This window comes from Macaca thibetana, chromosome 6 (genome assembly GCF_024542745.1).
Source record: "Macaca thibetana thibetana isolate TM-01 chromosome 6, ASM2454274v1, whole genome shotgun sequence".
NCBI lineage: Eukaryota > Metazoa > Chordata > Mammalia > Primates > Cercopithecidae > Macaca > Macaca thibetana.
The window spans coordinates 9,813,175-9,840,516 of record NC_065583.1 but is presented as its reverse complement, the minus strand read 5'-3'; the positions used below and the strand labels follow the sequence as shown (position 1 = coordinate 9,840,516).

The 27,342-nt window shown below is 39.1% G+C and overlaps 1 protein-coding gene across 2 annotated transcripts in view; it reads right to left on the bottom strand.

Annotated features, from left to right (window-relative positions):
* FBXW11 (F-box and WD repeat domain containing 11) overlaps positions 1–27,342 on the bottom strand; it is a 183,971-nt gene that overhangs the window by 65,172 nt on the left and 91,457 nt on the right. The window contains exon 3 of one of the 2 annotated variants that reach the window (XM_050793212.1): positions 26,064–26,165. The exons of the other annotated variant lie outside the window; for it this stretch is intronic. Within the exon in view, the coding sequence (XP_050649169.1) occupies positions 26,064–26,165 (102 nt within the window). The remainder of the gene's footprint in view (positions 1–26,063; positions 26,166–27,342) is intronic. 2 annotated transcript variants of the gene reach the window in all.

Below are 27,342 nucleotides of genomic sequence, written 5' to 3'. Positions count from 1 at the left end.
TAAAACAAAATACCACAACACATCTATCAGCATGGCCAAAATCCAAAATGCAAACACCATCAAATGGTGGAGAAGACGTGCAGCTACAGGAACTCTCATTCATTGCTGGTAGAAATATCAAATAGTAAGACCACTTTGTTTTTTTTAATTTGTACAAATTTATGGGGTACATGTGAAATTCTGTTACATGTATATAATATGTAGGGATGAAGTCAAGGTATTTAGGGTGCCCATCACCAAAGTACAACACATTTTTTACTATAAGTCACCCTACTCTGGTGCAGTCACTTTGGAAGACAATTTGGCAGTTCCTTACAAAACTATATATACTCTTGCCCAACAATCCAATATTCATGTTCTTTTTTACTTGTCCAAATGAAGTGAAAACTAATATCCACAGAAAAATCTGCACATGGCTGTTTATAGCAGCAGTTATACATAACTGCTAAAACTTGGAAGCAACCAAAATGTTCTTCAATAGGTGAATAAATAAACTCTGGTAGGGCCAGGCACAGTGGCTCATGCATGTAATCCTAGCACTTTGGGAGGCCAATGCAGGAGAATCTTTTGAGCCCAGGACTTGAGATCAGCCTGAACAACATAGGGAGACTCTGCCTCTACAAAAAAAAAAAAAAAAAAAAAATTTAGTCAGGCAAGGTGGAATGCACCCGTTGTTCCAGCTACTTGTGAGGCTGAGGTGGGAGGATTGCTTAAGCCCACGAGGTTGAGGCTTCAGTGAGCCACAATCATACCATTGCACTCCAGCCTGGGAAACAAAGCAAGACCTTCTCTCAAAAAAAAAAAAAAAAAAAAGTGTGGTACCATCCAGACAATTGAATGTCATCCAATGAAATGAGGCATCCAGCCATCAAAAAACCTGGTGGCAACTTAAACACCTATTACTAAGTGAAAGACGTCAATCTGAAAAGTCTACACACCGTGTGATCCAACTAGATGACATTCTGGGAAAGGCAAAACTATGGAGACATTAAAACAACTAGTGAATGTCAGGAAAGATGGACAGGAAGCGCACACAGAATTCTTAGGGCAGTTAAACTATTCTGTATGATACTGCAATGATGGATACATGTTATCGTATCTGTCCAAACCCAAAGAATGTAGAACACCAAGAATAAATCCTAATATAAGCCATGAACTTCGGGTGATAATGATGTGTTACTGTAGGCTCATCTATTGCATCAAATGTATCCCTGTGGTATGGGATGCCCACATTACAAGAGGTTGTATGTGTATGTGGGTAGGAGGGATCCTAGAATCCCAGGAGGAAGTATTCTAGGATCCTGCAAGAAAAGAATTTTTACAAACATCCAAAGGATGCAAAGCCTTTCCTCCCACCATCACCTGCTTATCCTGCAAAGGAAGCCATGCAGTAAAGACATAATACTTTGATAAAGGATGCTCTTAAGCTAAGAATCTCGTCAACTTAAACTACCTCAAACTGCCAGCCCTGTCTCAAAAAAAATGTGGAGACACATGCAATTTTCATCTATTAAAAAAGAAAAAACTATACAGGGAAAAGTTCATGGAACTCCTACATATGAAAGATGAGGGAGGGAGTAAGGGAAGGAGGGAAAAACAGAAAACTAAACAACATCCCAAATAAGCCTTTCTTAACTAAGGTTCTGTGAGATCATGAAGCTCTGATGAGAGTAATTTTGCAGACTGTTTTCTTAATTTCTCTAAGGATGGTACATAGATAATACCATTCCTGTCATGTATGACAGACATTAATTCATTATATACAATGTATGCCTTATTGTGTAAGGGCATACTGTTTTTGAGAAACCTGGTTGAAAAGAGTTGCTGCAAACTGATTTAAATATGCTCAAACAGGCATTTGATGTTACTTAACAACACTCTGAAACACTCTGAATCAGAAATTGGAAAACCTAAGAACAGAAATGTACCAAAAACCGAAAGAAATGTAGTAAGAATTGACCTAACTCAAAAAATAAAAACAAAATTATAACAAACAAGAATACATTAAAATGCCCCCCAAAAAGATAAAGCAAATGAAAATTTTAAAAATTTGAAAATATAGGCTGGGCACATTGCCTCATGCCTGTAATCCCAGCACTTTGGGAGGCCGAGGCAGGCAGATCACTTGAGGCCAGGGTTCAAGACCAGCCTGGGTAAAATGGTGAAACCCCGTATCCACTAAAAATACAAAAATGAGCCAGGTGTGGTGGTGCACATCTGAAGTTCCAGCTACTTGGCAGGTTGAGGCACAAGAATTGCTCCAACCCAGGAGGCAGAGGTTGCAGTGAGCCAAGACAGTGCCACCGCACTCCAGCCTGGGTGACAGAGTGAGACCCTGTCTCAAAATAAAAAAAATTAAAAAACAAAAATTGAAAATTATTAGGAAACACTGAAGTAAAGCAAGAAAACAACCCAAAAGAATAAAAATGTGATGAAGAAAGAAGCAGTATGGGACAGTGAGAAAGTAGTTAACATGGAAAACAAAGGAGATTCAACCTATATATAACACGAGTTTCTAAAGAAGAAAATAAAATAACAAAAATAACCTTTAAAACTATAATCCAAGTGGTTCCTAGGGTTGGATGGGCAAGGGATATAGGGAATGACAGCCTAAGGGTAGAGTGTTTTTTGTGTTTGTTTTTTCTCTTGTTTTTGAGACAGAGTCTCACTCTGTCACCCAGGCTGGAGTGCAGTGGCACCATCTCGGCTCACTGCAAACTCTGCCTCCTGGGTTCACACCATTCTCCCACCTCAGACTCCCAAGTAGCTGGGACTACAGGCACCCGCCACCACGCCTGGCTAATTTTGCTTTTGTATTTTTAGTAGAGACGGGGTTTCACCGTGTTAGCCAGGATGGTCTCGATCTCCTGACCTCGTGATGCGCCCACCTCGGCCTCCCAAAGTGCTGGGATTACAAGCATGAGCCACCGCGCCCAGCCGGTAGCGTGTTTCTTTTAAGGGTGATACAAACGTTCTAAACTGACTGTGGCACAGGTTATACAACTCTGTGACTATACTAAGTCACTGAATTGTACACTTTAAATGTGTAAATTTATAATATTTATGTCTCAATAAAGCTGTTATTTAAAAAGAAAAAGAAAAACTGTAATTCAAAACGCTTTCCAGAGAAAAAAGGAAACCCGAACTACATGTTGAAAGGGTCTCCAGGTAATAGGGGAAACTGGCCCACAGCAATAAACTCCAAGAGATATCCTAGGACAATTATTAGACTTCAAAAATAAAGAAAAAATGTTTTCAATCCCCACCCTCCCAAAAAAATTTTTTTAATATAAGAAGTAACCTTTAAAGAGAAACAGCATTAATTCGATTTGGCATCAAACTTCTCAAAACAACATACCAAGAGAGGCATCAGTGGAGCAGCATCTTCCAAAATTTTAGAAAATAAAGGGTAAAGAAAAGGTTTCCTTGAGTAATCCAGAGATGATGCAAAAATTCGTCAAAAAAGTTAATGGTAAACATTTAAGACAATTATGGCTCTAAGAATAAACAAGTCTGAGCCAGGTGCGGTGGCTCATGCCTGTAATCTCAGCACTTTGGGTGGCCAAGGCGGGCTGATCACCTGAGGTCAGGAGTTCGAGACCAGCCTGACCAATATGGTGAACCCCCGTCTTTACTAAAAACACAAAAATTGGCCAGCCATGGTGGCGGGCGCCTGTAGTCCCAGCTACTCAGGAGGCTGAGATAGTAGAATTGCTTGAACCTGGGAGGCGGAGGTTGCAGTGAACCAAGATTGTGCCACTGCACTCTAGCCTGGGCAGCAGAGCTAGACTCCATCTCAAAAAAAAAAGAAGAAGAAGAATAAAACAAGTCTGAAGATAACAGAAGAATCATATGTCATATTCAGACAAAGAAATAACACAACTCTAAAACTGCAGTCCAGGTGCAGTAGCTCATGCCTGTAATCCCAACACTTTGGGAGGGCAAGATGGGAGGATCCCATGAGCCAAGGAGTTCAAGACCAGCTGGGCAACACGGCAAGACCCCATCTCTAAAAAAATTTAAAAATTAGCCAGACGTCGTAGCCCACATCTGTAGTCCCAGTGACTTGGTAGGCTGAGGCAGGCCCCGATCACTTGAGCCCAGGAGTTTGAGGCTACACTGAACTGTGATCATGCTACTGCACTCCAGCCTAGGCAACACAGTGAGAGCCTGTCTCAAAAACAAAACAACAACAAAAAAATAAACAGGAAATAGAGGCATTACAAAAATTATAATTAAAAGTAACAAAAATACAAACCTTTCTATAAAAGGAAATTTCAAAAATAAAAGAGCAAAGAAAGTACATCATGAAAAGAAACAAACTAAAAGAAATGCAGAGAGACATGGATATAAATATACTATACACACTACTCTCACTACAAGACAGCTCAAGAAAACGAAAAATAAAAATTCATAAGCATCAATCAGCCAGGCAGGTCTTACAGGGTATGACAACCTGTTTATACAGACTAAACACGCTTTTCTAACACATGGAAAAAATTTCTGAAAGCTTATCATATATTAGATCACAAAGAAATAAGTTCAATAAAAAAGAAAAATTAGAAAATAAGAACCTCTGATCAAAAGATAATAAAACTAAAAGTAATTCCCAGAAAAAGAAGAAAAATTCCTTCAATCAATGTTATGGGACAATTTATAGAGCTTCTGGCCTATTTGTTCTTTAAAGGTGTGGCAGTATTCTCCGTGAATCCACGCTGACCTGATACATTTTTCTGAATTAATTCTTTGATAGATTTCTCTATTCTTTTCTTAATAACTGTTGTTGGATAAGAGAACTCAACATTCTAAAAATGATAGTTCTCCCTAATTTATAAGTTTAACATATCCCCAATAATCCCACAAGAAAATTCTTTAGGAGCTAGACAAACTGATACTCAAGTTCATATATAAAAGCAAACTTACATGAGTATTCGTAAAAAATACAAAAAAAGAAAAGTGGGGAATCAGTCCTACTGGACATCAAAATACACTATAAATAAGCCTCTCTACTGAAAAGCAAGGTATTTTTATAGTACATAAATACACAATTACTCCAGAGCAGGGTCGGCAAGCTTTTTCTGTAAAAGGTCAGATGTAAATATTTTGAGCTTTGCAGGACTCACTGATTTTGTCACAACTACTCAACTCTTCTGTTACAGGATGAAAGCAGCCACAGATATGTAATTCAATGAGTGTCGCTGTGCTTCAATAAAACTTTATTTATAAAAACGCAGTGGGGGCCGGACGCGGTGGCTCACGCCTGTAATCTCAGCATTTTGGGAGGCTGAGGTGGGTGGATCATTTGAGGTCAGGAGTTTGAGATCAGCCTGATCAACATGGTGAAACCCCACCTCTACTAAAAACACAAAAATTGGCCAGGCATGGTGGCGGGTGCCTGTAGTCCCAGCTACTTGGCAGGCTGAGGCAGAAGAATCTCTTGAACCTGGGAGGCAGAGGCTGCAGTGAGCCGAGACTGTGCCACTGCACTCCAGCCTGGGCGACAGAGCAAGACTCTGTCTCAAAAAATAAAAACAAAAAAAACATGGCTAGGTTTGACCTGCAGGCAACAGTTTGCCAAATTCTGGCTTCATGGAATAGAAAGTCCAGAAATAGGACTCAAGTATATATGAAAACTTAGCACATAATAAAAGTGGCACCTCAAATCACTGGGAAACGTTAGTGCTAGGACAACTGGCTAGCAATTTGGAAAAAGATGAAACTGGATCCGTACTTCAAAGAATGTACATCAATAGACTGCAAATAGATAAGAAATTTAAAGAGTAAAACTGTGAAGTACTTGAAGAAAACATGGGTTGCTGGGGGAGGTGGCTCACGCCTGTAATCCTAGCACTTTGGGAGGCTGAGGTGGGTGGATCACCTGAGGTCAGGAGTTAGAGACCAGCCCAACATGGTGAAACTCTGTCTCTACTAAAAATACAAAAATTAGCCAGGTGTGGTGGCATGCACCTATAATCCCAGATACTCAGGAGGCTGAAGCAGGAGAATCACTCGAACCCAAGGTCGGAGGTTGCAATGAGCCGATATCATGCCACTTCACTACAGCCTGGGTGAAAGAGCAAAACTCTGTCAAAAAAAAAAAAAAAAAAAAAAAAAAAACAAAGAAAGAAAAGAAAAAGAGAAGAGAAGAGAAAAGAAAAGAAAAGAAAAGAAAAGAAAAGGTGGATGAATTCCTTTAAAACTTACGTATAGGGAAAGGGTGTTAACTATGACTCAAAATCCAAAAACAAAGGAACTCAGGAACAGTGGGTGGCTCACCCCTATAATCCCAACATTTTGGGAGGCTGAGGCAGGAGGATTGCTTGGGCCCAGGAGTATGAAACCAGCCTGGGCAGCACAGTGAGACCCCATCTCTACAAAATTTTTTTTTAATTAGCTGGGTGTGGTGGCACACGCCTGTAGTCCCAGCTACTCAGGGGGCTGAGGTAAGAGGATCACTTGAGCCTGCGAGGTTGAAGTTGCAGTGAACCATGATTGTGCCACTGTACTCCAACCTAGGTGACAGAATGAGACCTTGTCTCAAAAAAAAAAAAAAAGGAAAATTTAAACTAGATAAAAATTTTAAACTTTTGCACATCATTTTTATTAACTACCATAAAGTAAACCTTTAACGACAAACTGGAAAAAAATATTTGTAGCCTATGTCACAAATAAAAGACCTAATATCCCTAATAATTTATTTAAATTGAGGGAAGAAAAAAAACACCAAAACCCCAAAAAGAAAATGAAGAAAAGTCATAAACAAACTTTGTTTTGTTTTGAGACAGGGTCTCACTCTGTCACTGAGCCTGAAGTGCAGTGGCATGATCATAGCTCACTTACAGCCTTGTTCTCTCACACTCAAGTCATCCTCCCACCTTGGCCTCCCACGTAGCTGGGACCAAAGGAACATGCATGCCACCATGCCCAGGTAATTTATTTTTATATTTTGTAGAGACAGGGTCTCCCTGTGTTGCCCAGGCTGGTCTTGAATTCCTGGGCTCAGGCAATCCCCCAGCTTCAGCCTCCCAAATAACTGGGGTTACAGGCGTGAGCCACTGTACCTGGCCATAAACAGGCTTTTCAAAAAACATAACATGACCCTTAAATAGGAAAAGATGTTCAGACTTACTCATAAAGAGATGCAAATTAAAGCTACACGTTTCTCACCTAACATGTTGGCAAGTACGTAGAAGTGATAACACATTCAGTCAATGAAGCAGTGAGGAAATAGGTGCTCTTGTGTATTTCTGGTGGGAAGGCAAATGTGCTACAACCCTTTTTTGGAAGAGAATTTGTTAATATTTAACAAAACTAATTGTGCATTTACTCCACTTACAGGAATTCTCCCTGAAGATACACTAAATCAGTAACAATAGGAAAATACATATACACAAGGTTATTCAGTCACTGTTTGTAATTTCAAAAAAAATGGAAACAACCTACATGCTCATACAAAAGAGACTGGCTGAATAAACTATGGCATACGAACACAACAGAGTACTGTGTAGCCATAAGAAAGAATAAGGAAGGCCCCTGCTGACGGATATAGAATAACTTTCAGTATACACCTTTAGATGAAAAGGCAAAGTGCAAAAGAATATGTACCATATATTACCTTTTGTGTAAAAAATAAGCAAAGATAAGCCGGGCGCAGTGGCTCACACCTGTAATCCCAGCACTTTGGGAGGCCAAGGCAGGTGGACCACGAGGTTAGGAGTTTGAGACCAGCCTGGCCAACATAGTGAAACCCCATCTCTACTAAAAATACAAAAAAATTAGCAGGGGCGTGGTGGCGGGAGCCTGCAGTACCAGCTATTTCAGAGGCTGAGGCAGGAGAATCACTTGAACCCAGGAGGCGGAGGTTGCAGTGAGCCGAGACCACGCCACTGCACTCCAGTATGGGAGACAGCGAGACTCTGTCTCAAAAACAAACAAAAACAAAAAAATTCAGAAAGAGAGATGGAATATATCAGCAGAAACAAATGAATAACATAATCATACCTAATGTAAGGGGGTAAAATCCCACCCAAGTGACTCTTGAACTCAGTAATTGGACTACACAGTCATGAACATGATTTTTAAGAACTCCAAAGAAATCACCAGGTGTGGTGGCTCACACCTGTAATCCCAGCACTTTGGGAGGCCAAGGCAGGCAGGTCACTTGAGCCTCAGAGTTCAAGACCAGCCTGGGCAACATGCCAAGACCCCATCTCTAAGGAAAATGACAAAAATTAGCAGGGCATGGTGGCATGAGCCTGTAGTCCCAGCTACTCAGGAGGCTGAGTAGGGAGGATCACTTGATCCCAGGAGTGCAGGCTGCAGTGAGCTGAGATCGTGCCACTGCACTCCAACCTGGGCTACAGAGCAAGACCCTGTCTCAAAAAAAAAAAAAAAGAAGAAAACTGTAAAGAATCTTTAGTATGGCTAGTGTTAGTACATGTATTTTTCAGTGATGTTTGCAAGGCGTGTCATCCCTCAGGGTCATCCTTGGGGTTGAGTGTCATCCTCGGGAATCAGTTTCAGGATACATACCCTCTTCCCGCTATGGATATCAAAATCGACTGGTGATCAAATTCCTTATATAAAGTGACATAGTATTTGCATGTAACCTAAGCACATCCTCTCATATACTTTAAATCTCTAGACTACTTATAATTCTAAAACAAAGTAAAGGCTATGTAAATAGTTGTTCTACTGTATTTGTATTTGTATTATTTTTTACTGTTATATTGTTATTTTTATTGGTTTTTCTCCCAAATATTTTCAAACCTAGGTTGATTGAATCTGTGGAATGCGGAGGGCCCACTGTAATTCTAAAACTACTTGATATGCATTCTGGGATTGAGCAAGTGAGTAAATATATTGGGGAAAACAGGAGTCAGGTTTCTCACTGTTAGAGAAGAGAGTACTAAATATGAAAAGGGTTTCCTTCTGGAAGGCTAGAATGAGACCTGTGAGACTAGACGAGAATTGGATATATCACTATGGACTCACAGTTTCTAATACATACAACAAGGAGGGAAGTATTTTTATATAGACAGAAAAGTAGACATATATCTCCTAACACAGTTGGCTGAGAGGGCCTAGAAGCAATGACATTCCAGTAGCACTAAGCACACTTGCCATCCAGATCTAATACCATTCCTCAGTGAAAGGAAACAAGGCTCTTTGGAGAAATGGCTGCTTCCAAGGCTGAGAGTGGGAAAATACAAGATAAGCCTGGAACATGTTGCAACAGAAAGTAAGGAAGTACTTAAACAATCATGAACACAGATCAAAAGGATACAGACAGGCCGGGTGTGGTGGCTCACGCCTGTAATCCCAGCACTTTGGGAGGCCAAGGCAGGCGAATCAAGAAGTCAGGAGTTAGAGACCAGCCTGACCAACAAAGTGAAACCCCGTCTCTACTAAAAATACAAAAATTAGCCAGGTGTGGTAGCACATGCCTGTAATCCCAACTACTTAGAAGGCTGAGGCAGGAGAATCCCTTGAACCTGGGAGGCGGAGGCTGCAGTGAGCCAAGATTGCGCCACTGCACTCTAGCCTGGCAACAGAGTGAGACTCTGTCTCAAAAAATAAAATAAAAAAAATAAAACAGGATACAGACGCTGACCTGAAAGGGCACCCATTGCCTAAACTTTAAACACTATGACCATCAAAATAAATAATGATAATAAAAGATTATAATAACCTACTGAATAAAACAGGAAAACATAGGTGTATACTGATAGAATAAATGAAAAACGAAATTCTGATGAAAACAGGACATTTATGGAGTTTCAAAGTACCTTCCCACCTAATGCATAATTACAAAGGGAAAAAAAATAACTTTACAATGAAGAAGGCCTAACAGACATTTCCTTACTCAAGTGATCAAAGTCATCACCATTCTGAATGAGAGAAATCAAGATTATGTAGTACCTGACAGGATGCAATGAGAATATGATATTCTTACAAACTAAATAAACCATAAGGAAACAAAGGAAAAACCTAAACTGACAGACTATAAAACAGCTGGTCTGTAATCTTCAGAAGTGTCAAGGTCATGAAAGTCCCACAAAGACCAAATAACTCTTCCAGACTGAAAAAAACTAAAGAAGTGTGACAACTAAAGGCAATGCATCATTCTGAACTGGGTAGCTCTGCTATAAAGGAAATTATCAGGACTACTGATGAAACTTAAATAAGGGCTGAGAATTAGTTGGCAGTAATCTGTCAGTGCTAATTTACTGATTTGATTCTTGCATTATGACTATGTAGAACATCCTCCTTTGTAGGAAATACACAGGAAAATATTACAGCATGAGAGAAGCATTCAGTCAGCTTTACTTTCAAATTGAGAAACAAAAGTTCTGTGTATTATACTAGTAACTCTTTTATAACCTTGAGACTATCTCAAAATAAATAAAAAGCAATATTTCAATGGCTTATTTACATTAATTATTACCTAACACTTCAAACTATGGGCTCATATCCCCAGGAATAAAAGTGCTAAAAATCCTTTGTGACTTTTTTACCATCACATTTTAATCACATGATCTTAATAAACACATATTCTCAAACTAGCACTGACTGACACTACAGGTACATGTGTCTTTCCCGAGCCATTGTTACTACTACTCAACAACAAGGGGTTCATCTGGACAGGAGTGGTGGCTACTGCCTGTAATCCTAACACTTCGGGAGGCCAAAGCAGGCAGATCACTTGAGCCCAGGAGTTTAAGACCAGCCTGGGCAACACAGTGAAACCCCGTCTCCACAAAAAATCCAGAAACACTAGCCAGGCGTGGTGGCACACACCTGTAGTCCAGTTGCTCAGAAGGTAGGACGATCACCTGAGCCCAGGAGGTTGAGGCTGCAGTGGGCAGTGACCGCACCACTGCACTCCGGCCTAGGTGACAGAGTAAGGCCCTATCTCAAAAATTAATCAATTAAATTTTTAAAAATAAGGGGTTCATGCATCTATCTCTTTTCTATGAACTCTACCAGATGCCCTAGACAATGTTTCTTTTGACAGTCTTTTTCTTTCAAAGTACGTGACAGTTTCTTCCTATCTACCATCATACCTACCATTATTTTAACCCTCAATTTTTCATTTCTTATTGTCTTAAAGATGAAGGATTTAACATTTGTCTTTTACTACAAATTAAGTAACTAAGATGCATCCTATAATGTAAAGATTTTACAGGGATGGCAATACGTGACTCTTGGTTTTCTAAGGAGAGGAACCTTCTTTTTATTAAGGTAGACAGTGTTCATATGCAATCTGTCTACAACTGGCAGCTTGTTCTCTACATGTAACATAAGGAATGGGACATAGTAGGTAGTTTTCTTAAGTAGTTTGTGAGTAACTCCATTCTAAGTGAATGATCTGAATTTTGAACTCTAGTCACAGCAGCCAGGCAACTCAATGGAAGGCATGGGCAGGCTGTTGGTAGGTGTTTGGACGTCTCTTGACATCCTTTTCTTGGCCACGCATTGGAGTAGATCTTCTTTTTTCTTTTTTCTTTTTTTAGACAGAGTCTCGCTCTTGTTACCAGGCTGGAGTGCAGTGGTACGATCTCAGCTCACTGCAATCTCCGCCTCCCAGGTTCAAGCGATTCTGCTGCCTCAGCCTCCCGAGTAGCTGGGATTATAAGTGCCCGCCACCACGTCCAGCTAATTTTTAGTAGAGACACGGTTTCACCAAGTTGGACAGGATGGTCTCGATCTCCTGACCTCATGATCCGCCCACCTCGGCCTCCCAAAGTGCTGCAAGTACAGGCGTGAGCCACCGGGCATGGCCTAGATCTTGTTTTAGCAGGTCAAGCCTTAGCTGACTCAACATGTATTCAAACTGCTCAGGGAAAGAGTTGCCACTCGTAAAGAGGTTTGAATTTAGAGCATGCTACTAAATCATACAGAGTAACAGGCTTGTTAAAGCTTTTCAAAACAAAAATGTTCAATCTTAGTGAAGGCAGAATGACAGATATAAACACTCTGGAAAACAATTTGACAAGATATATATGATGTATCTCCTGGAAATATATCCTAGTTAATTCAAAATGAAGCCAAAGATTTATGCACAAAGATGATGATTAGCTTTTTAGATAATTAAGAATAAAGATTCTAAGCACCCAAAGAAATGACAAGTTATGGAGAGTTCATAAAATATGTAAGACAATTTCAAATTATGCTATGAGAAATTATAGGAATACATTAATACAATCATTCTGTTAAGTACACAAAGCATAAAAAGTAAAATTATACATATATTTATATGTATATAATATATAAATTATTTACATAAAATTTTACAATTACATATATATATAATAATCCCAACTATGTAAAACATATGCATAGATTTAAAACTAAAAGAAAACATGCCAAAAATATTAAGAATGGCACTCCATAAACTGTTTCTCATTTTTCTTTCCACTTTTATCCCAATGGTCTACAATAAATAGTATTAAATGTATAATCAAAAGAGAACTTTTCAAAGCAAAACAAAATACAGGCTAGTCTTCAAATCAAAATCAATTTTTTTTTTCAAGATAATCTTTCAACTCACAGGAATACTTACATTCACAGAATTCAAAGAAAGAAGTCCAAAGTAGTCCTGACTATGACAGCAAATAATACTATACCATATGACCCTAAACAAGCTTAGAAATAGCCTTTCCTTCATATTCCAGTTTATTATGCCTACTCTTCATTCAATAAATAATTATTGAGCACCTACTACCTGCTGGGACTATTTTAGAAATGGATGTGTTTCCCAAGCAGGGAAAAAGAAGACATGACCCATTTTCTCACAGAACTTGGATTCTGGTGGGGAAAAGACAGCAGACAGGAGGAAAACAAACAAACATGGAATATAATTTCATACAGTGCTAAGCGCTATGAAGGAAAAAAATTAAGCAAGGTAAAATAACAGAGTGGAAAGCAGGAAGCTATTTTAGATTGGGTGGTCAGAGAAGGTCTCTCTGAAGAGGAGATATTTGATCATGCAAGCTACTGGTATAACATAAATAGCATTCCTATTACATAATTGCCCTGGGATTTAGAAAAGTCTGTTTACAACTTAAAATATAAAAATCAGCCGTTTGAAACTAGTTTCTATTTGAAAAGGCAGTAAGGTATAACAGAGCTAGAAAGACTAAGTTTGAATCCTGGCTCCACCACATAAAAGGTAGATACTCCTGTGTAGGTCACAAGCTCTCTCTCCCTCAGTTCAGTTTCCTCATGTGTAATACAGACAGAATAGTGCCTAGCTTATAAAGTTTATAAAGTGCCTATTTATAAAGTGAAGAAAGATAATATACGGGAAAGAGCTTAGTAACATGTCTAGGCATGTAGTACTCATTAACTGTAAGTTCCCTACATACTTATAGTTCTTCCACAAATGGAGCACTATATACTAATGGTTCTCTGTGAAGCACTCACTATTTCACCACTGCAAGTAGAAACATATCACATTTTTATCTTCCAACCATACCAAGGCTCCAAAGTCCAAATCACCGCTGACTAAATTCTTGTTAGATATTGATGCTATAAATGATACTGGCTTGACAAGATTAATATTATTTTTACTAACCTCATACTCACCTTTTCTTTCATTTCATCATGAACTGTTTCCATTTTGAATCCCTAACTCCAAAGTGTGGCCTCTTCCCAATCTGTTTGTGATGGTTAATTTTATGTGTCAACTTGGCTAGACTAGGTTATACGGTCAGTTCTTTGGTCAAATACTAATCTATTAGCAGATATTGGTGTAAGGGTATTGTTAGGTATGATTAACATTTACAATCAGTAGACGTTGAGTCTATTACCCTCCATAATGTAGATAAGGCTCATCCAGTCAATTGAAGGCCTAAGAGAAAAGACTGAGGTTTCCCAGACAAGGATACATTTTGCCTCCAGACTGCAACAGGGAAATCTTGCTTGAGCTTCCAGCCTAATGGCCTGTCTCACAAAATTCAATCTTGCCAACCCCCATGGTCATGTGAATCAGTTTCCTAAAATACCTATCTACTACTGATTCTGTTTCTCTGGAGAACCCTGACATGCTGATCAATCTTAAGAGTTGGTCTCCCTGCTTCCACCTCTTTCTTCTATGTCTACACAGCAGGTACAGCGATCCTGTCAAGATGTTCAACGACCCCTCTGGTAAAAATTCTCCAATGACTTCCCATCTCATGCAGAATAAGAGCCAAAGTCTAGAAAACTCTAGAAGCCCCAGAGAATTTCTATGACCTTCCTCCTTCCCTTCCTGATTTCATCTCCTACTTTCTCCCTCATTCCACACTCCAGCCAGACATTAGCCTTCTGGCTATTATAACATGCCACAAACATTCCTACCTCTCGGGCTTGTTGTACACTTGCTGTTCCCTCTACCTGGGATTATTTTCCTCTAGATAACTGCACAGCTTGCTCCCTCATTTCCTTCAAGTCTCTGCTCAGATGGCTTTTACTCTTCGCTCTATTTAACACTGAAGCCCTTCCCAAATCTTGGGGTGATCTATTCCCCTTTTTCTCCACAGAACGTATTACCATCTAACATACTGTGTATTTTATTTTATTTTATTTTATTTTATTTTTAACTTTTTTTTTTTTGATACAGAGTCTCACTCTGTCGCTCAGGCTGGAGTGCAGTGGCACAATCTCGACTCTCTACAACCTCCACCTCCCGGGTTCAAGCAATTCTACTGCCTCAGCCACCCCAGTAGATGGGATTGCAGGCGCCTGCCACCACGCTCAGCTAATTTTTGTATTTTTAGTAGAGACAGGGTTCATCATGTTGGCCAGGTTGGTCTTGAACTCCTGCCCTCAAGTGATCCGCCTGCCTTGGCCTCCCAAGGTGCTGGGATTACAGGTGTGAGCCACTGCACCTGGCCATTTTACTCACTTTCTTTCACCACTAAAATGTAGGTTCTGAGACAGCAAGGCTTTTTGTCTGTTTTGTGCACTCCTCTATTACCAGGCCCTATGCCTAACACATAGTAAGAACACCATAAGTCATTTGTTGCTTGAAGAAAAACAAAAGAGTGAAGAGTGATTTTTAATTTATTCTTTGTGTTTTCCTATATTTCCCAGTTTTCTACATTGGGCATTTATTTCTATTATAATCATATATTGCTGATGATATTAAAAACTAGAATAATGTTTTTGCTAGAAGTTTAAAAGGCTTAAAGTCCAGGGCCAGGTATGATGGCCCACGCCTGTAATCTCAGGATTTTGCAAGGCCAAAGCGGGCAGATCACTTGAGTTCAGGAGTTCAAGACCAGCCTGGGCAACATAGGGAGGCCCCATCTCAATTATTTAAAAAAAAAAAAAAAACAAGGTCCACTTCCTTTGACTCAGAATTTTTTCAATGAATAAGATAATCTAAGGTATGAAGCATGAATATATACTAAAGTTTAATGACCTTAATGTTCATTAGTAAGAGACTGATTAAATTATTGTATACCCAGACAATGAAGTTGCAGTTATTAAAAATGTACCAGCCTGGGCAACATAGGGAGATGCCATCTCTACAAAAAATTTAAAAATTAGCCAGGAGTGGCTGGTGTGTGTCTGTGGTCCCAGCGACTTGGGAGGCTGAGGTGAAAGGATTACTTGGGCCTGAGAGGTCAAGGCTGCAGTGAGCCATGTTCACACCTATGCACTCTAGCTTGGGCAACAGAATGAGACCCCACCTCAAAAAAATAAAAATGTAGGTTGGGAATGGTGACTCACACCTGTAATCCTAGGACTCTGGGAGGCTAAGGCGGGCAGATCACGGGGTCAGGAGTTCAAGACCAGCCTGGCCAACATAGTGAAACCCCATCTCTACTAAAAATACAAAAAAATTGCTGGGCATGGTGGCGCCTGCCTGTAATCTCAGCTACTAGGGAGGCTGAGGCAGGAGAATCGCTTGAACCCAGGAGGCAGAGGTTGCAGTGAGCCAAGATCGCACCACTGCACTCCAGCCTGGGCAATAGAGCGAGACTCCATCTCAAAAAAAAAAAAAAAAAAAAAAAAAGTTGGGTTATAATTCAGTGTATGGAGTATGGAGTATAAACCTATATAAAAACAAAACGTATAGACAGATAATAGATCGACTGATCAATCGATAGAGGATATCTATATAGAAACAAAATGACAGAAAACAAAGAACAGACACTATAGTGAAGTGAGATTATGATTGACTGGTTAATTTCTTCTTCATACTTGTCCTCTCTCTAAAATCTCTGCCATTAAAAAGTCTTACTAGCCAGGCATGGTGGCTCACGCCTATAATCCCAGCACTTTGGGAGGTCGAGGCAGGAAGATCACTTGAGCCCAGGAGTTCGAGACCAGCCTGGGCAACATAGGAAGATCCCATTTCTACTTAATTAAAAAACAACAACAACAAAAATCAAACCAAAAAAACTGTTACTTTCATAAACAGAATGAACACTAAATATAAACCAACAGAAATAAACAAAGCAAGCACTCTTAAAAGCAACATAATAAATGTCTGTAGTATCAGGTACATGACATCAGTTTTGTTCAAGAATTAAAAAGACTTTTTTAACATGTTCTGAATTCCATTTACCCATGTCCCTATCCTCAAATTATACTGTGAAACCTTAATCTATCATATATATTGTTTTGGAAACCATAAATTATAACTGTTAGTAAAACAAGGTATAGTTTGCATTTTCCCATAGCACAGGCTCTCTTCCACAGGGAATGTGATTTCTTAGTGCTAGTACTATATGACAGGCATTGTGGTATCATTAAAACTTTCTCTAAAATATTAATTTATTTGCTGCTTTTCTGCTGCTTCAAATTCTCAGATCACCAAGTCATCCTCTGTGTTTTTAGAAAATATGACACGGAAATTTCAATGCACAGGAATAATGTTTGGCACTAAACTTTCAAACTCTGTATCATCTTTAAGATACTTTCAAACTAGTACAACATATAAAAGACAGCATGATACATTGTGGATGATGAGCTTACACAGGTTGATAGCTGATGATAATAACAGGAAGGTGAAGAAGAATAAAAGCTTGAACAAGGCTTCGGAGACTGCACATCATTGGACACAGGAAGTGAAACATGCACATATGATATCAAATCAATGAGAAAACACTAGATCTGCAAAAAAGTATGCAGACAACTGATAGTCATTCAGAAAGAATGTGCATCCCTAATTCACAGCATACAGCAAACTAAATTACAGAGAAAATAAAAGATTGAAAAACATAATGCTACAAACCACTAGAAGAATATTATAAGAAACGAACAAGTATAGCCACACAAAAAGTAAACATGTTTTTTCAAAACTTTCATCATGGCCAAAACCATTATTAAAAAACTGAAAGGCAAATGTCAAACTGGGAGAAGTATTTGCAATAAATAACAGTTAATATATTTAATATATAAAGAGTTCTTACAAACAGATTTTTTAAATAAGGCCATCAATACAAAAATGGAAAAAAGAACACGAAGAGGTTAACTCATATAACAACAATAGAAATGGCCAATGAATATTTTCATGTATACATATATTCCATCCTGTTAGCAATTAAGTGTACATAACAAGATATCATTTTTGCATTTTCATCCATCAAAATGTTAACAAAGTACAAAATTAAAATATTCAATGTCATCTAGAGTATATGAAAAAGGAATCTCTGATGGGCTGCTTTTAAGAGTATAATTTGACCCATCTTCTCCAAAGTACAAGTTAGCAACCTAAATGTGCACACTGTCTTACCTAAGAAAATAATCATAGAAGTATAGAAAGACTTAATCACAATGATGCTTAACTCCACAATGATGCTTAACTCCACATGGCTTAAAATGTCTCAAAATTGGAAGCAGTCTTAACATAAAAGGGAATTTTTCTTAAAATCATTAATATATTTATTAAATGGAATATTATACAATGATTTTAAATGATAGAAAATCTTAATTCATCATGTTACTATTTGTCAGTTTTTATTTATTGGTCTAACTTTGAACAAGTATGTTATTTTTAGTAATACTTTTAAAGTACACCTTAAACATTTTTAGATATTCAGGGGTTATGGCAACGCTTGGAACATAAACGGGTCTATCTTCCATGAAAGCAATTTAGCCATACCTATCAAAATAAAGCACTGTTCACTTTAAGATAAATCACTGGGCTGTATACACTTAAGATTTCTGAACTTTTCTATATACACTTTATACTTCAAAAATGAAAAAACAAAACAAAACAAAAACAAACAAACAAACAAAAACTACCTATACTCTTGCCTCCACCCCCAAAATCTAGGGATGATAAAAGTAGCATTGATGGCCGGGCGCGGTGGCTCAAGCCTGTAATCCCAGCACTTTGGGAGGCCGAGACGGGTGGATCACAAGGTCAGGAGATCGAGACCATCCTGGCTAACACGGTGAAACCCCGTCTCTACTAAAAAATACAAAATCTAGCCGGGCGAGGTGGCGGGCGCCTGTAGTCCCAGCTACTCGGGAGGCTGAGGCAGGAGAATGGCATAAACCCAGGAGGCGGAGCTTGCAGTGAGCTGAGATCTGGCCACTGCACTCCAGCCCGGGCGACAGAGCGAGACTCTGTCTCAAAAAAAAAAAAAAGTACCATTGATGAAAGAGTTAGACTTTACTAATTTGGGGACATGTCTATAATATAATATTAAATAAATAAAGCAAATAAGTGACACTGTATTGCGATTTTTCTAGGGTGAGCCCACTTTCTCTATTCAAAAAAAAAAATGGCCAGGTGCGGTGGCTCACACCTGTAATCCCAGCATTTTGGGAGGCTGAGAAAGGCAGATCACCTGAGGTCAGGAGTTCCAGACCAGCCTGGCCAACATGGCGAAATCCCATCTCCGCTTAAAATACAAAAAATTAGCTAGGCGTGGTGGCGCACGCCTGTGCTTCCAGCTACTCAGGAGGTTAAGGAAGGAGGATCGCTTGAACCTGGGAGGCAGAGGCTGCAGTGACCCCAGATCGCACCACTGCACTGGGTAACACAGTGAGACTCTGTCTTAAATAAATAAATAAATAAATAAATAAATTTTAAAACAAACTTTTTTTTAAATGAGGGAATCCCCATAGTTGTCACACTGCATATCCTCCTATGAACAAAGAGAACAAATATACAATGATAGACAATGAAATGTTACCATTCGTTTCTTAGCAGGGAGGAAGGGATTGGAAGGGAGAGATTACCAAACTTTTCTCTATATAATTTAGTTAAGTCATTATAAAATACTGATATTCCTTGACCAAGCAATTACACTCCTAGGAATTTATTCCACAGACAAAATCATACAAGCCTAACGATACATACGCAATGAAATTACTGACGTGCCTATAATACTCCCCCCTCCAAAAAAAAAAAAAAAAAAAAAAAAAACCACCAATTGTAGTCTAAAGGCCCTTCAAACGGAAAACTAGACACTGGGCTCAGTGGCTCACACCTGTAATCCCATCACTTTTGGGAGGCTGAATTGGGAGGATCACTTGAGCTCAGAACTTTGAAACCAACCTGGGCAATATATCAAGACCCTGTTTATACAAAAAACTGAAAAATTATCTGGGCATGGCACATGCCTGTGGTCCCAGCTATTCAGCAGGCTGAAGTGGGAGGGATCACTTGAGCTTGAGTGGTCAAGGTTGCAGAGAGCCATGATCCTGCCACTGCACTCCAGCCTGGGCAACACAGCAAGACCCTATCTCAAAAAAAAAAAAAAGAGAAAACTGGCTATTTTTTTGAAAATAAAAAAATGCTAAAGCCCTATGATGTAGAGTTCTATTTGGTTTTATATGCTGATATGGAAAGATGGTCAATATATGTTAATTTTAAAATAATATGTATAATATGGTTATATTCATATTTTTAAAGCTTCAGTCTAAAAGGATAATGGGAAACCGATAAGTGATACTTTGGGGAGTGAGACCTGGGGTCAAAGGAAACTTTATATGTCTTGCTATAACCTTTATTTAAAAAGGTTATTTTTAATTTTTTTTTTTTTTTTTTTTTTTTTTTGAGATGGAGTTTTGCTCTGTCACCCAGGCTGGAGTACAGCGGCTTGACCTCAGCTTACTGCAACCTCTGCCTCCCGGGTTCAAGTGATCCTCCTGCCTCAGCCTCCCGAGTAGATGAAATGTCACCATACCTGGCTAATTTTTGTATGTTTAGTAGAGACGGGGTTTCACCATGTTAGCCAGGCTGGTCTCAAACTCCTGACCTCAGGTGATCCATTTGCCTTGGCCTCTCAACATGCTGGGATTACAGGTGTGAACCATCATGCCTGGCCTTTATTTTTAATTTCTTGAAGATTGTTTAAAATTTTTTAAATGCTAGCATGAAACGGTGGTTTGTAAAACTTTGAGGCATTTTAGATTTGCTTTTAAAATGCCCCAGAAAAAACAAAATTGAAGAAAAGTTTAAGATTAGCATAATTTTGAAAATTGTTCAAGGTTAAGTTGAATAATTCTCTTATTTTTGTGTGTTTAGCTATTTCTATAAGGAGAAAATTTTAAAAATGAAATCTTCCTAAGAGCCCCATTAAGTAGAATAGATAAATCCGGAGCCATCCTAAGTGAGATCGAAGTAGGAGGCGCACTATGCTAGCCCTCCTTTATCCCTCTAGAGACTCCAAAGTCAAGCTGGGGTTCCACAGGGCATTAAAAATACCACTGTTAAAATCAGCAGCAGCGGAATAACACAGAGAACTGCACAATTTGATGGATTCCTCCCTACCAAATAGATAGGAGGAAGTAAGGCCCTAAAATAGCAATAAATGTTCTCTCTGGGTGGTAGGTGCTCAGGCTACCAATGGACTTTTTCTTCTTTTTCAAACTCTGTTTTGTAAATTTTCTTATAAAGAGGAAAGATGTGTTTTTTATCACGTATACATATACACGTGTGTGTGTGTGTGTGTGTGTGTGTGTATATACATATATATATTTTTTTTTTTTTGAGATGGGATCTCCCTCTGTCACCAGACTGGAGCGCAGTGGCATGATCTCGGCTTACTGCAACTTCTACTTCCTGGGTTCAAGCAACTCTCCTGCCTCAGCCTCCCAAGTAGCTAGGATTACAGGCGCCCACCATCACACCCGGCTAATTTTTGTATTTTTAGTAGTGATGGGGTTTCATCATGTTGGCCAGGCTGGTCTCAATCTCCTGACCTCAAGTGATCTGCCCACCTCTGCCTCCCAAAGTGCTGGGATTATAGGTGTGAGCCACCGCGCCCAGCCTATTTATGTATTTTTTAGAGCAAACCCATGGCCCACAGGCCCCCAGGCCGGCTTTGAATGAGGCTCAACACAAATTCGTAAACTTTCTTAAAATATGAGATTTTTTTTCTTTTGCAATTTTTTTTTTTTTAAGCTCATCAGCTATCATTAGTGTTAGTGTATTTTATGTGTAGCCCAAGAGAATTCTTCTTCCAATGTGGTCCAGGGAAGCCAAAAGATTGGACACCCCTGTTTTAGAGACAAGGATCTTGCTCTGTTACCCAAGCGGCAGTGCAGTGATGTGATCATAGCTCACTGTAACCTCCAACTCCTGGGCTCAAGGGATTCCCCAACCTCAGCTCCCGGAGTAGCTAGGACTACAGGTGCATGCCACCATGTCCACCTAATTTTTTATTTTGTTTTGTAGAAACAAAAAACAAAAATAAAATGTTTTGTAGGGCCTTGCTATGTTGCAAAGGCTGGTCTCAAACTCCTGGCCTCAAGCAATCCTCCCACCTGGGCCTCACAAAGCACTGGGATTATAGGGGTAAGCCACTATTCTCAGCCAAAAATGTAGGTTTTAGTGTTTATAAAATACTACAAATTCTGCCACTGAGCAAACCAAAAGGTTCACATTATCAGACCCAGGGTGCTACAGGATAATTAGGATAATCAACAAGAAATGACAAATCCCTAAGGCTCATTAGAAAACAGACAAGAGGCAATGAGTTCAAACAGCCATGTCTGACCTAAGACGGACCGACCCTGAACAAAAGCTGCCTTATCATATGCATGGTTTTTCAGCTAATCCTTACCTACCCCTGAAATCTAAGACTGTAAGACTGAAATTCCTTCTTAAATAGAGAACCAGGAGCAAGTAAATTAAAAAAAAAAAAAAATTGATTTCATCCCCCACAGGAGTAAGAATCAGTAAGAGGTGGCAATTTTGTTTCTCTACCTCATAAAAACCCTATATGATTTTTAAAGATGAGGAAACTGGGGTTCAGGAGAATAAAGTAACTTGCCCAGGATCACAGAGTCATTAAGTAGTAGGAACAGGACAAAAATAGAGGTTTGTCTGCACCAAAGCCAAGGTTCTTTCTACCAAGCTATCTCCCTCCTCTAAAAAATATCCTCTTATATCAAAAGCTGTGATAAGTTCTGTGGCATTCTCAGACCACTGTGGCTCACTACACTTATTACAAGTAAAAAAAGAAACAAGAAAGGCAGCTGTCAAGAAGTTGCATTACTTACTGCCCAGCACTATATGCACTAGAGCTTGGAAGGAGGCACTCAAACTCAATTCACATGATCCTCACTGTCATTCCAAGTAATCAGTCCTACTCCAGCAAAAGGCTTATCACTAACACTATCCCCCAGCTGAGGTTGCAAATGACATTCCCAAGACAATTTGCCAGTCTATTACATCACTGGTATGTTGGCTTTAAATTTCTAACTCTAAAAATTAAGGGGAATTTGTTTCAACCTAAAAATGGCAGTTGCAAGTTAAAATGGCAGTTGTCACTACAGACTGGTAACTAGAGCACTGACTTTGCAGTCATCCAGATTATGTTCATAACCCAGTTCTGCCACTTAAATAAACGTGTAACTTTAGGCAGCTCAATTCACCTCTACAATTTCATATACAAAAATGGCAAGATAGATAACTTTTCCATAAAAGATCAAATGAGATAATCCAATTCCTAGAGTCCAACACATAGAAAGAACGTGGAAAATAAATGATACATACTATTATTAACATTGGTATGATTCTCATGCCACAGGAATCTGGGCAAATCTATAATCCACATGGTCTGAATTCCTGATTATTTGCTATAACAATCAACTGGTTGAATCAGGACATCTGAGGCAAATGAAATACTGACTCAGTTCAGCTTGGTTCAGAGATATCCAATAGAGGCCCTGGCACATACCAATTGCTCAGTAAATATTTATGGAATTAAGTTTGCAGAAAGTCCACTCAGGAACCTCACTAGCTGTAAGATTCAGGAGAGCTCATTTTGGCAAAAAGAATGGCAATTTTTTTTCCTATGGAATTTGGCAGGTTTTTCTTTTCTTATTTTCAAATAAATAATATTAATAACTAAATAAACCATACACCAGGTATCAATAGTGAGGTTTCTACAAATAAAACTAACATGGAAAACTACAAAAGCAGCATTCCAGAGTAGACGAAAGAAAACCAGTTTGGGAATCAGGCAAGTATGTGATTCATATGCCAGTAACTTTACAGTTATGTAAACATTATCTTGGGCCAAACAGTCACCTCAGACTGTTTCCGTATCAGAAAACTGGAGATAAGAACACCTACCTACCTCACAGGGTTGTCATAAAGCTAATATATGTGAAGCACCATGTAACAGTAATGAGTGAATTTTAAGTCTCTGGTATCTATTTTCCCTTCTCAACGATGGCAGAAACTGGAGTAGGTAAATTATGCCTAAGGCAAGTACTATCTTCCCTCCTGCTTTTTCAAAAGGTATACTAAAATTCAGTCATATAGACAGGTCAATGGGCTCAAGTTGCAACTATCAGTGGGTCCACTGTGACAATTTTAAGGGGAACTCTTTCATGGAACTTCAGAGACCAGGAAAGAACTAGGCTCTGCTCTCTCCAGGTCGCCTAACTATTCCTTCTCTTCTCAGGCCTGCTTCATACGAGGTTGCTAAGAGGTGTGCAAAGGAAGAGTCATCTTGGCAATAAACCAAAGATGTAGCATATCAGCAACAGGACTTCTTTGAGAGCCCAAACCCAAATTAAGATACGAAATTTTAGCACTGTTTGGAGACTGGAGGTAAAGGGGAGAAATGCTGGCATTAAAGTAATACTTAAATGAGTAGAGAGGAAGGAAGTCTTCCAGGCTCATTAATATTAATACATTTACTTTCCATTCACATGTGGAACAAAACAGAGTAATGATTTGCTAATGCCAATCAGTTGCGTACTTGGTTCATTTTACTGTGCTGCATACCCTCAATTATATACTAGCAAAAATTAAACCTAAGTAAACAAAATACTCTACACATCTCTAAAGACAATATTGCTCCACTCACTGAAATAAGACCCAATCAAGGCAAAAAAAAAAAAATCTTTTTATTTTCTTCTTAAGTGAGTTTCACTAAGAAAGATGAGTCAAGGAACTTTTAACAAATTTGGATTTCCATTTTCAACAAGGTAAGAACCCATACTTCCTCCCACTCACCCCACCTCCAGAGAACTCACAATACTGTTACTAAAATATATTGAATGATGCCTTCCATTGGCCAATTACTTTTAACTGAATGCAATAAAAAGAATCTGCACTTCAAGACCTCACTAACAACTATAGTTTTTCCCCTTCTTGAATTTCCAGTTCTGCAAAAAACTGGGTCAGCCTACTAAAAAGCAACTGTAACATGCCTTTTAATCCAGAAAAATGGAGACAAAAATGTACACCTATTATAATAATGCAAATATCCATTATATAGCATCAAGGAGAGCACATGCAATAATGGCTGCCATTCCAAGAACATTTTTGTTAAAATTACATCGCATGCACAGAAGCTGCTTTTCCAAAAGTAAATATATATTCATTACACTTTGAGCCTCACTGAAGCACCCTGTTCTTGTAAGGTAAGACTTGTAACCCACCTTTATATACAGAATCTAAAGACAACTGGGCCTTACATTGAACTCGCTCTCCAGTTAACTGTATTAGTGAGGTTCCAGTACCATTTTCCAAAGAAAGCAATTTGAATCAATAACCACACCAGTGCTACTCTGAATGTTTGCCAATAAGTAAATAAAATGCCTGACCCCAATATGAAGAACATTTTCCTCCTTCCTGGCTCCCCAGCTCCATTTAAAAATTGTAAACATGAATAGAAAGATAACCTTGAAAACAGTGAAGGCATCCATACCATCAATAATATCCCTCTAACTCAATGCCTAATTTTACAGTTTTCCTAAAACAGGACAGTCTCAACCGGATGCCAGGAATTTAATATGGCTTTTTAAAGATATATCAAACTGTCTGGAATATGCAGTGATGAAAACTGAATATTGCTACTGAAACCATACTTAATTAAACACATGCTTGCTCTAAACAGAGCTTCACAAATAAAGCTATAATGTTTTCTTCCTTGGCTCTCTTAGAAGTCACCCCAACAAGAGAGGGTCACCAGCTGCACTCCTGCTAACAGTTCTATCCTCAGCAACCCTTTCCCAACCACCCCCCAAAAAGTTATACTTTTATCTGTGGAATTCTCTGCCGGCCTCGGCCTGGAAAACTGGGTGGACCCTGAGGACAGGTGTCAGATCTGGCCTTTGGGAGGTGGCCCAAACTGACAAATTATTGGCAGCATAAAGCTATGATCTTTATAAACTTCAATTTGAGGCTTTATGCCAGTAGTGATTCCCTCCCCGCTCCTTTTTTGAAGAGGGGAGAGAAAGCAAGCCAAAAGGATGAGTTTCAAAATAGAAAAATCACCACTTTAATTACGAAACCCTCCCAACTCAACAAAGAACTGTTAAAGGTAGCCAAATGGAAAATGTCAGGAGTTTTTTTTTGGCACATGCACAACTATTAAACATGAGAATTACAACCTCAAGGTGAGGGGGAAAGAGTAAAAAGCAGGAGCAGAAAAGGGGAGGACAGGGCCCAGCCAAAGACCCGTTTGCTCAGAAGGGCCCCTCTTGGTACTAACTCCTCCATGTGGGGCACCCAGGCTAGAGGAAAGCAGAGGGTTACACAGAACATTTAGCAGACTTAACATTGGATTAAACACACTACTGCAAGTTTCAACAAATGTTCATGGCATACGTAAAAACACATTTACAACAAGAAAGAAGAAAGGCACCTGGAGACATCTGACACTGGGCATGCTCTGCAGGCAACTCAGTGCGCACATGCTCTCTACCAGGTTGGCGCAGCCTAGCCACAAAGACCTTGGCACAGAACACTGCAGGATGACAAAAAGGAAGGAAGAGAAGAAGCAGTTAGAGGCCGCAACAAATCACTCCTTCACACAGGCAACTTGAATGTTAGTTGGGGCAGGGGGTGCACCCTTGGCAATTTGGAGGTTAGGGATGGTCCCAGACAACTTACTGAAACCTTGGGGGAGGGCCCACTTGATGTTCTATGGAAAGGAGGTTTCTGCTGCCAACCACTAATTTTTCAGGATACAGTGAATAGAATCAAGAGGGAGAGAGAGAATGTTTAAACAAAAACCCACCAAAGGGAACTGTGAAAGTCTGAGTGCAAAACAAGATTAGTGGTGAGATTGTTGACTATAATTTCATCAATGCCACAGTTTCTGGTCCATATCACATAACCATAATTGTCATCATTGTTTAAGGACCTACTATTTGCCCAGCACTTTACATTTGTTCTCCAATCCTCATATCATTGTAAGGAAACCGAGGCTCAGAGGTTAAGTAATTGGCAAAAGGACACACAACAAAGGAGGGGAGAGCCAGAATTTCAAACTTTGGTTTGTCTGCTACCAAAACCCACACTCTTTCCACAAGACTATGATGCTGATATTGTGAAAACTTAAATCACCCCAACTTTTACCATGTGAGTCAAGTTTTGCACCTCCCTAAGGTAAAAGAACAGGAGACCTAAAGAATAAGGCAAAAAGAACAAGAAAGATGGGTGACAGACTGATAGATAAAGGCAATAAAAGAGGTGATTTTAAATGCATCTGATTTTCAGTGTCAACACATTTCCATCTTCCCAAAGGAAAAACATTGGAATGTTATGATTTTCATTTTAGACTCTGTTTACAAAGTTCGTCTGACATGACTAAGAATTAAAAAGCTTATTTCATTTACCTCTTCCCATCCTCTTTTAAAAGCTTGCTGATTTTAAAGGAATTAAGAAAAAAAGTAAAATATAAAAATGAACACATGTATTATGGCTACTACTTAATAACCATTAGACCATAATGTAAACTTAATAACCATTAGACCACACTGTTCAATCATTCAGATCTAAAGTCAATTAATTTACTATGGCAAAATCAATACTCATGTAAACAAAAAAACTAAAGGTGAGTGTTTGGGTTCAACCAAAACATCCCAGAAGTCTTGGACCCAAGCTCATAAACTTGTTTGTTCTAGCTATAAATAGAATAG